This window comes from Lissotriton helveticus, chromosome 5_1 (assembly GCF_964261635.1).
Source record: "Lissotriton helveticus chromosome 5_1, aLisHel1.1, whole genome shotgun sequence".
Lineage (NCBI taxonomy): Eukaryota > Metazoa > Chordata > Amphibia > Caudata > Salamandridae > Lissotriton > Lissotriton helveticus.
Window position 1 is genome coordinate 1,723,687,681 of NC_136065.1, and position 11,718 is coordinate 1,723,699,398.

General features: G+C 44.1%; 1 protein-coding gene across 1 annotated transcript; it reads left to right on the top strand.

The window, feature by feature from the left end:
* The first annotated feature begins 3,174 nt into the window (after positions 1-3,174).
* LOC144752792 (olfactory receptor 5V1-like) lies at positions 3,175-4,098 on the top strand. Its single transcript, XM_078640645.1, has one exon. The coding sequence runs from the start codon at positions 3,175-3,177 to the stop codon at positions 4,096-4,098; it is 924 nt and encodes a 307-aa protein (XP_078496771.1).
* The last annotated feature ends 7,620 nt before the right edge of the window (positions 4,099-11,718 follow it).

Genomic DNA, 11,718 nt, shown 5'->3' on the forward strand with positions numbered 1-11,718 from the left:
ATGAAGGACCACACACCCTGAGGACACAAGCACCTTCAGCCTCCCTGGAGTGATTCTTCTGCTAATCATACATGTGAAATGCGCAGATGTACACTACTCGTACAAGAGCTTATATTGTGAGAGCACTCACTGTAATTTACAGATCCATTATCCTTGTGAGCGGTGCCCCAGCAGAAGTTCAGGAATTTCATGCCTTTCAACTTCGTTTTCTCATTTGGTTTTTGAAAGCAGGTTGAATGCATATTACAATCTTCAACTGCTTAAGCACCTTGTAAAGAATGTCAAGGTGAGTGGATCATTACACCACAACATACAAACATAAAACAATATTTCCCATACTTTTCACACCTGCCATCTACTGCAGGTATAGCCTGTGTCTCTAAGTATGCCTGCAGTTTTGACAGAGGTTTTATAGTAAAATTATTATTTTACGTCTATCTGTGCGGGTACATTACACAAAAGACTCTCTCTAGACAGTTTGACAATAAAAGAGCATCCATAAAATGAAAGTGTGGCACTTAAGTTTTAAGATAGACTAATATGATTACATAAAACAGCACGTTTGTTCCTGAAATATTGATGTGTTTTAAAAATCCATGTGCATGTAGGTAGAATAGCTGGTTAAACTGCTTACCTACATTGCTTGACGTTATAAACTGTGAAAGGATATCAGGGGCCTGAAACAAACCATAAATGGCAAAATCACTTTGTCTATTTTTCTTTTTTGCAATCTCAAAAGCAGCAGTTGTGTATGATATGCGCAGAGGTATATGACACAAATGTTGGATTCATTCAAATTTGCAAGTGGTATCAGCGGATCATTATTTTGCAATTTGATAAAAAAACTCTAGTTAGTGAAGTCTCACATTGGGTTCTAATGAGCACGCTTACATCAAGGTAAAGAGTAGCTCTAAACATACAATAGGGCTGAGTGCTTTCCTACCAATTTACTGTGGAACTCTTTGCCCATGGGCCTCTGTTACCTGCTGAGAAGTGTAGAGAGAAGTTAACAACTACCAACTGATCTCCCTGCTCCCGTTCCCGGCCAAAGTATTAGAAAAAGGCATCAACGTACAACTCTCCTCACACCTGGAATGGAACCTTCTACTCAACTACTCCCAATCTGAATTCCACAGCAACCACAGCACTGAGACAGCTCTCATCGCAGCTGCCAATGATATCCACACATTACTCGACTGAGGAGAGATTGCAGCTCTGAACCTCCTAGGCAAGGATCATAACTCACCTTCTCAGACATCTACAGAGCATACAGAACGTATCAGCCAGACTTGTCCTGGATCTCCCTAGATGAACCCACTACCTCAGGGAACTCCACTGGCTCTCTGAACAGAAAAAATTCCAGTTCAAACTCCTGACGCATGCAAGCAATGCCATACACAACTGCAGATCCTCCTACTTGAACCACTGCCTGAATTTCCTTTCGCCCACCAGACACTTCTACTCCACATCCTTTTCTCTAACCCGCAACCCCCATATCATATGTAGCAGATGCAGAGTTTGCTCCTACATCTACCTACCAACAAACACATGGAACAAGCTAACCTTTTAGCTACGGACCTCCCCATCTCTTCCAGACTGCTGAAGTTAACTGAAGACCTAACTTTTTGGCTAATCAATTGGATACTACTAGCACCTGAATACCCTCACAATTCACAAGTAGAACTCTACAAATGTATTGATTGATTGACTTATTGACTGACTATTCACTTGAGAGCATGTCATGTAAACGTTATTGTTCTCACCTCAGGTTGTAATAGTGTTAGATCTATGGGTAATTTTAGATGTGCTCTTGCACACCTATGAGATAGCATTATTTGGACTTCATCAATGCTGCTCTTATTCCCACATTCTAATAACCACATTTTGCATTGAGCACAGACATAGAAGCAATGGACTGTGGTGCCTTGTACAGTGCAACAGACACATCCAATCATGCCTCCTCAGATCTATTATTACAAAAGCATGTGCAAATACAAAGGCCATGGGGATTCTAATCCTGCTGCTGCAAAATATTATACCAGCAGTTGAGGCCAAATGATGTCAGAATTCTAGTTTGCAGGATGAAACATAGCCTGCATCCTCCTGCAACAGGACTAAGGTAGGTGTTGCACACCGCACCCACTAAACAAATTGCAAAGCCACATGAGCAACATGTCACTCAAATACAATTTTTGAAAAGTAGATGCTGCAGGCCCAAAAGCAGCATCTTTGTTATTATAATGGCCATGTAAACGGTAAGCTGGTGACCTTGCTATTGCCTCGCATACACAAAAGGTTGTGGGAGGAATGGTTGCAAATATCATAAACAACCTAATTTCTTTTGCACATTGTGTCGTTCTGGACAGAGACCCCCTTATGCAAATTAGTAATGTTCCAGCTCTTCATGAGGCTAGTCCATCCTAAACTTACAGTTCAGGCCTGGCAAGGTAAATCTTGTATGAGGCATGTATTTTTTCTGGCACATCTTTGCCTGACGCCATCATTCGTCATGCATATATGCTGCCTAAGGAAATCCACATTCTTTGTCATCCTCCTCTTCACACTCATTGCCCCTTGGTATTGTTATGTTATGTAACATATTACTCTGTCATCAATTTCAAATGTTCCTTCTGATTTGTGGGGTCACTTATATCTTCTATACCAATATTGATGTTCCTCCTGCTGAATTAGAGTGCTTAGATATAAGTAAGGTATTAGGATCCACTGGGCACCATCATTTGTAATGTAGAATGCATTCTCTCAACATGTGTGGGAATTTTTGCTGATGCTCCCCAACATGCCTCCCTCTAGTCTTACTGAATAATTATCCATCCCGTGTTGGCCATTCTGAAATCAGTGGCGTATAAAAATATTTCTTGGAAACTCTGTCTGTAATAGATTACCAAGAGCACTTCTGGGATTCTCAGGTGAAACCTAAAAATTTCAAAAATCTACTCAACACATAGGAGCTATCCTACTGACATTTATGTAAGTCTTTTCAAACCTTTCGCTTTAAAAAAGAAGTCCTACAAAACATGTTTTTGTAATGTTAAAAAAGTATTGTGAATTGTGATAATATCACCAGTGCCTTTATAATACAAATATTTCACAATACATAACATTTGTTTTCAAGGTGCTGTGGGTTTCTATCAACTGTAAAAGAAGAAATGCAAAATGTCCAACCAAACTATGATGATAGAATTTATCCTTCTTGGACTTTCAGAAGACTTTCATCTCCAAGTGGTATTCTTTGTGATGTTCATGATCATTTACCTCATGACTTTAATGGGAAATATTTCCATACTGGTGGCCATTTGCACTGATCTTCACCTACACACTCCAATGTACTATCTCCTTGGCAACTTGTCCCTGCTGGAGCTGTGCTTTACATCTGTCACTCTTCCAAACATCGTAGCAAATTGTTTAAGGAAACGAAGAACAATATCTTTCTTGGGCTGTGTACTACAAGTCAATTTTCTTGGGTTCTTTGCCAGTACAGAGTGTTTCCTTCTTGTTATAATGGCTTATGACAGATATGTGGCAATCTGTTTTCCCTTACAGTACATGGTCATCATGAGTAGAAAGGTTTGTGTAAACCTTGCATCTTGCACTTGGGTCGTTTGTTTTTTCCATTCTGTGTTACAAACTGCTTTCACGTTCCGGTTTCCATTCTGTAGGTCTAAAGAAGTACAGAATTTATATTGTGAAATTCAGCCAGTACTCAAGTTGGCTTGTGGGGACACACGGATAAATAATATCCTTCTCTCCACAGCCATCTTTTTTTTTGCTATTGGTGCCTTGTTTTTCGTCCTCATCTCTTACATCTATATTATTTTAGCTGTGCTGAAGATACCCTCTATGGAGGGTAGGAAAAAAGCCTTCTCCACTTGTTCATCACACCTCACTGTGGTCATCCTTTTCTATGGAGCACTGATCTTCATGTATATGAGGCCAACCTCTGGTTACTCATCGAGGGTGGACAGTATGGTATCAGTCATTTATTCTGTGGGGACTCCAGTTCTCAATCCTATAATATATAGCTTAAGAAACAAGGAACTTAAAGGGGCTCTGAGGAAAATAATCAGCAGAATGAAGTGAATACTCTTGAAAAACAGCTTGTGCCTTAACCTGTGGTTCGTGCTTAATCAGGGCTAGCAACCTAGTCAAACTAGTAACCCAGGGACATATTCACAAAGAACTGGTGTAGGGCAGCGTCTCAAGTCATGTTGCTGTGCTGTCTTAAGCCAATTCGAAAGGACAGAAATGCACCATATTTTCAAGATATGGTGCATTCCTGTCCTTTCAGCTGCCTTTATTTATGTAGAATAAAAGCTTCTCATGATACTTAGTGCCTGATTTTGATGGCAGGGGACCATCACTATCAGGCCGTTGTTGGCGGTTGCACCGCCATCCACTCCATTGGATCCAACAGCCCCATTTGGATTCAGGCGGTCGGTGCTCGGCTGTCTGGAGGAAAGACCGCCGCATCCAACAGGATCAAGGATCCCATCAGTGAGCCGTCAGACTCCTATTTCCTGCAATGTGATGATGCCTCCTCTGGCACCACAATAGGGATTAGGATGTCCCTTTCCTCCTGCCCTTTCATGCCAATTGACCCACCATGAAAAGTTAGGTGGAAATTGAGTTTTCCAGCCCCTAATAGGGCTCCCTTACCTCTTGGCCCCCCGCTATGGGCCCTGGGGGCCTCCTAAACATCCATGCATCATTTGGCTGGCACCGCATTGTGCCTGCCACATAGTGCCAGGAAGTTTTAAATGTGTATTTTGTAATGCGCCGTGTGCTGCATCCTGAAGCATATGCCGCAATGCAAAATATGCACATTGGGACTGCTGTGAAGGGGATTGCATCGTAATGCAGGCAGCTGAACCGCCAACTTCTAGTTGGGCGGTTACATTCGCCTGACATTGTAATCACCTGCAAGGAGTGTAGCGAATATTTAAGGCATTAGTATGGCCCCAAATTTGCAAACACATCAATAACATTTAAGGAATTTCAAATGTAAGTTTAATTTGTTGAAATGAACATTCACTGAGTCATAGGATGAGCAGGGAAGCACCTGGTACTTTTTAGAAATGTTTTTAGAAAGATCCTTCTTTCATGTAATCTAAGAAGGAGCAGATATGTGCTAACGATGTGAAGATGTAACTTGTGAGCTGTATTTCAATGTGTAGGATCAGCGCCTGCGTTCCTGAAAATATTGAGGGCACCTGACATCAAGAAGATTTGTGCTTGAAATAAGATTTAAGATAATAGCATGTTTTCAGCAAGTGAGTTATTGAGCTTTGCTATCACAAATGTCTTAAAGTCTTCTCCTTCTGTTGGCATTTGCAGAGATGAAATTGATTGGATTCTTCAGGGTGGTTACAATAGATGGATGCTACTAGAGAGTGTAGGAATCTGTTTCAGTGGTGCAAATGGAGAATTAGGTGGTTTGCAACCACTAAATAGCCTTTTGACATGTACTAACTCTATTTTGAAAGTTGGTAACCTATTACCGAATCGCAAAATAGGGTTTGCAAGTCAATATTAGGAAGGGGCTGGTTAAGGGCATGCCTTCTTGATAGCGAGTTGAAGGGGGATGTATGACTGTTTTGCAACCAAAATGTGATCACCAAACATTTGCAGTTCACCACCAACTTCAAGTTGGAGGTATTCCATTCACAAAGGGGAAGGGGAAGGTGACACCAGGGGACCACTTCCCCTTTGCAAATGTGGGAGCGGATATTTTTTAAGAGCGGCAGTGGTCACATGGACAACTACCTACTCTTCCAAAATTAAAAGAAAACTTTTCATTTTTGTTTTTGAAATGTACCCCATTTTCCTTAAGGCTGCAATTCCCCCCAAAAAAGCCTTATTGATAAAGCAAAGACCCCACCAGGCCACCAACCCTGTAATTATGGGCATTCCCAATGAGTCGCAAATTGCGACCTGCCTCATAAATATTAATGAGGCAGGTCAATTTGAGACACACTTGGAATTTTCCAAGCTCTCCACACCACTGGAGTCAAGCTATCCAGGCTGATGAAGGCTGATAGCCAGAAACCGGTCCTTGGATGCTTGATTCCGGTCTGGGAAAGACATGGCTTGGTAGTTCGGACTGGACTGTTGCCATGAGGCACAGGGTCAGAGCTGATTTGTATATAGCCATTGTCTAACCCAGGGTGGTGTGGAGTGCAAAAAAACGATGGATTTAGGCCCAGATCCTTGTACTGGGGTGAATGTATGACATTGTTCTACATTCTGTCCATCAACTGTGTTTTTTGCAATTTTCACCCCGAGTGTGCTGGGTATGCTCAGACGTGAGTTCCAGGCTCTCCACACCACTGGAGTCAAGTTATCCAGGCTGATGAAGGCTGATAGCCAGAAACCGGTCCTTGGATGCTTGATTCCGGTCTAGGAAAGGCATGGCTTGGTAGTTCGGACTGGACTGTTGCCATGAGGCACAGGGTCAGAGCTGATTTGCATATAGCCAGTGTCTAACCCAGGGTGGTGTGGAGTGCAAAAAAACGATGGATTTAGGCCCAGATCCTTGTACTGGGGTGAATGTATGACATTGTTCTACATTCTGTCCATCAACTGTGTTTTTTGCAGCCTTAAAGGCGGCATCAATGTGACTGTGAATCGAGTATGACTTGTGACCACTTCCATGCAATCCCCTAAGAAATCTTGGCTCTCAAAACATTTGAAATTTTACAAGATTTTATGTCTGCCATTGGGGCCCTACATTACACACGTGCTGATGGAAGAAAGGATTACACATCGTCTAATCATAGGCACTCACTCAGGGTAGCATCCCAACTCATTTTATTAACCCATTTGCCCACTCTAGACTAAGGACTACCTCATGAAAATCAGTACTGATCCTGCTCCTCATGTGAACAGGCCATCCTGATCCTGATCCTCATGTGAACAGACCATACTCAGCTGCTAGGTCTATTCAATGAGGTACTGCTTGGCTATATGGCAAACATCTATATAAACCATGTCAAATTATTTTGGTGTCACTTTGCTTCTGGTGATGTAATATGTAAGAAGTGGAACCCATCTCCTGCTTTTTCATTAAAACTGAAGTGTATATCAGTTTCCAACAAACATAAATTATGCAGGAAACTATCGGCAAGAAAGAAAGAGAAAAAGGACAAGTCAGTCACAAGACAAACAATGGGCAGCTCAGATAAAGGCATAACAAAATTAGCTCAATGTGCTGGACATGCCAAGCATGAGCTAGCCAGTACTTTTACCTCAATCCGCTTCCCCCTGGTATTTTTTATCTGCATGACTAGTGAACATCAAACTAGGCAATCTGGGCAAACCTGTCAGGGGCTATGTACAATTAGAGCATATATGCTGACATTGACAAAAGTCATTTTGTACCTAGATAGTGCCAGACTTTGTAGAACAAAGTGCCGTTATAATTGGTGAAGGATAAGTAACACTCAATGGCAGTAGTGGATGCTAACGAGGAGTGTGTTACATGAGTAAAATGTAGAAGTTCTTCAGTAGAAGATGCAATGCTAACTGTTGGCTTGGCCTTTATTATGCATGCTTTACAAATATATGTTATGTTATATGATCTAATGTTATGTTATGCTCTGCTTGCTATGTTATGTGTTACACCATGCTTGGTCAATAGATAGATCCTTGTCAAAGTATTGTTACAATTGTCCTTGTTGTTGTTTAGGTAGAAGCGTTTGCTACCCGGTTCTCAGAGAATGTTTGTTGGAAATTGTTTATCTAGGACATTTGGGCATAACAAATTAACAAAGGGAGGGTGAGATTAACCTGATTGCGGCAAAATATGGAGAAGTATGTAGTCTCAGTGGCAAGTTGTATGGTTTGAAGAAAATAAGTGTATGACAAGCTACCTGGTGTTTTACCACTTCACCATTTTATCCTCCACCTACGAAAAAATGTAATCCAGAATATTAAGAACAAGCATGTTGGGGGGCGCTAGAGAGCCTGGAGCAAGATGGCTGCACATTAGTGCAGCTCTGCTGGTCAAGAATATCATTCGCCTAATATCCGTTATATCTGGCACCATACACACGGCTGAATACACTCTACAATCACCCCTGAGGCATAAAGGACTGCTTTGCTGCTTACAAACTGGATATTTGCCACCCCTAACGGCCTGATCTCTGCAACACCCCAGGACACAAGATGGCGGCCCGGTGAGCTGTGGCTGCTTATCTCCGCATCCCGGCGTCTGGACTGCTGGGCGGGGAGCCTGCCCGGCGATAGTGACCTCCCTAAAAGGTACCCAGCCCTCAGCTCGCGGCGGGACGACTCTGAGCTGTTTGTCGTTGTCCCTGCAGAGCGCTGGGCTGATGCCATTCCGTGACCCGGGCTGCTGAGGTGAGGGTTTATTGTACGGCCCCTACCTGTTGCTGTTGCTTAGTGCCAATATCGGCCCAGACCCGCTTACATACAACCCCCATCCCACAATAACCGACACCACACAAGTTGATGGAGAAAGTTGTTGCAGTTTTATTAGCATATACATTCTGCCAACATGTTGGGTTATCTTATGGGCGATCCAGAGCAGGCCGCCCCTCGCGACCCGCCCACCTGACCGAGCGATAACCCCCCCACGGTGTTAAACCGCTGCGGGATTCTCCAGAGGGGGGGGGCGAGGGTCTACGCGCCACTGCACAGGAACAAAAGAGGACGCCTGACCCTCGCCCCTCAGGCTATATAGCCCTCCCCCCCTCTCCCCCAGGACAGGAAATGACCTCACGTGTGGGGAATCCCAGGTTGACCACTGGCTGACCACCGAGTCAGCCAACCACTAGACCGCTCAGGGTCTGTGCCATCCTATGGCACTAAGGATGGCCGCCCTCGCAGGTAGCCACGTTTGGTGTCCCGGGGCAGCCTGTCAGAGGCACTGGGATCCGCGCTGGCTCTCTGGGGGTGGCGGTCTGGTGTGTGGTACACTTCTGTGCTGTATGCTGATTGCTGTCCCATGGAGGCCCGTGTTACATCATCGCGCCGCCTGTAACTCCCAGATATTTGTGTACGCAGCTCCTGTGCTGAGGCCCGGACGCCGGCGGCTGCCTTATTCCTCCTCCATGGCGCAGTCTCCCCGGCGTGACGACTGCGGCGCTGACTGCCTGTGGCCCAAAGTTTAATTGTTACTCGGCGGGCCTCTACACTTTACGGCACTCACAACGCACTGGCTGACATCAAGGTTGTGTGAGTGCTGCTGCTACACTGGCTCATTACCGAGGTGGTCTTCGGCGCCACTTGTCCGCCTTCCAACTTGTACAAAACATTCTGTGAACCCACATACAGCGATTGTTGTTGGCCTGGGGGTGCCACTGATTAGACTTTCATAGCTGCAAGTACTGGTGCCTACAGTCGGACTTTAGTGGTGGTGTGAGTAATTAAAACCACCTCACCAGAAGACTAGGACGTTCTCTGTTAACATTACTATTTATCTGCCCCCAGCACAAGCATACCTAGTTGGTTGCTAGCTATTGCGGCCTAAATCTTGCTTCTTTAATTGAAGCAGGCTGTGTGAATAGTGCTAGGTTGGAGCTATATGCACTTTCATTGACCTACCTGACACCTACCTAACGCTACACTCAACTACTACTGGTAGTTACAGGCACCTCATCATGGGGAGAACAGACTAGCAGCAGAGCAAGTTGCACTTTGAAGCCAAGAAGCATACAAAATTGCAAATTCCAAATGCTTTGGACAATGATCCCAATCCCGAATCCAGTACGACTACAAAACTGGAATGTATGATGTAAACCATGCAACAAAGTCTGCAGCCCATCGACGCCAAAATCGATCATCTCAACTTATGGATGGACAGCATGGCAACTAAGATTGACAAGCATGGCACGCAGATCGTGGAGGCAGAGCAGCTCATCTCAACTGCGGAGAATCGCTTGGAAGGCGTCAGTACGTCGTGTTCCAATATGGAAAAGCTGTTGAGGGTAATCAGGGCTAAGAATGAGGATATTGAAGCTCGCTCCCGCCGGAACATCCTCTGTATAACGGGTATTTCGGAAACTAATAACACCGGGCCCATGGAGACTTATGTCAAAACATTGCTCACTAGCCTGCTGGGAGCAGAACACTTCTCAAAGGTGTTCATAGTTGAACAGGCTCATCGCTCCTTAGCTGCTCGTCTGATCCCTGGTGCCCCACATCGTCCCATAATTGCCAGTCTCTTGAACTATTGGGACCGGGACACAGCACTTCATCTGTCTGGAGAAAAGGGCAAGCTGGACTACCAAGGAATGAAGGTTGAACTTTTTCCTGATTTCACTGTCGCAGTCAAACAAGTTCGCCGTGAATTTCAAGCAGTCAAGAAGAAATTGCAAGCCTTACACATTCAATATGTCATGCTATATCCTGCCCGTCTGCGGATTCAACATGCTGGGAAAGCACGTATCTTCACGACACCTAAGGAAGAGCTTTAATATACCCGGCGGATCGAGCGACAAGAGACACTGCGAGAAAAGGTGTGGACTCCGACTCTGAGGGATGAGATTGTGAGACTTTCCTGATCATTGTAACTGGGGTAATGTTCCTCCTACCCTGAATGAGATGTGGCTCCTGAACTAGGATAGACTTTTTATAAAATGTCCCAATTTGATAAGACACTTGCCCTTTTTCTCCTTTTTGCTTGCAGAACATTTATGTGTAACGTATGCTCCTGACTAGGCACACAATATGGTTGATTGATATTAACATGACAAGTACTATTTGTTTTGTTCCTTTGCCAGCTATTAGAAGGCCGTGGACTAGTTAGCCTAGCTCTACTTTTCTTGACCCACCCTTTTATACGGGAAGCCATAGGCTACCAGTGACTCACAGTATGGGAGTTCCCCAAAATGTTATGTTACTTGTTGGGCCCTGTTTGATGCCCCTACAGGGCTCTTCTTTCCCTTTTCTCCTTTCATGATAAGCGACTCATGGATGCTACTGAGTTCTGTGGGGGGTGTTTTTACGGCATGATTCTAATTCTGTAGTGGGTAGGGGGATTAGTTGGGGAACAATTTTTTATTTTGATACCTCTGGTAATGGTATGCTGACAGGTGCTGAACTATATGACTCATTTTTCCTACAAAGTGACACAGTTGTATCATCCAACTCTACAGACATGGCTGAATCAAAACGTCCCACCATATCCTGGATAAGTCAGAAATTAAGGAGGCTTAATAGGGCTAACAAAATACGACAGGTGATTTCTTATTTGGATCGGCACCATATTCAAATTGCCTTGTTGCAGGAGACACATCTTACCAAATGGGCAGTCTCACGCATAGCCACTAGATGGGCGGGAGTACGGCTAGCTGCTTCCTACTCCTCATATGCATGTGGGGTTATGATTCTTGTGAAGAAAGGTATTCCCTTTGTACCCTTGTGTGTCGATTAGGATGAGGACGGGTGCTATGTTATAGTACACCAAACACTTTATAGCACACAGATAGTAATTGTGAACCTATATGGACCTAATGTAGATGACCTTGCTTTCTTTGAGACAATATGGAATAAGCTCTGCAAATTATCCTCCTCAGCTCTTATTTGTGGGGGCGATTTTAATGTGGTATTAGATCCCAAAATACTGTGGCAGATCCCCCTCCCCATAAGGCCTCTCTGTCAGTGCGTGATGGAATGTGGATGTTAGGCCTCACAAATATCTGGAGATTGCGACACACTAAGACTAGAGAGAGTAAATGT

Coding starts and splice junctions, on each gene's coding strand:
- LOC144752792 (XM_078640645.1), top strand. CDS start 3,175: ATGTCCAACCAAACTATGATGATAGAATTTATCCTTCTTGGACTTTCA.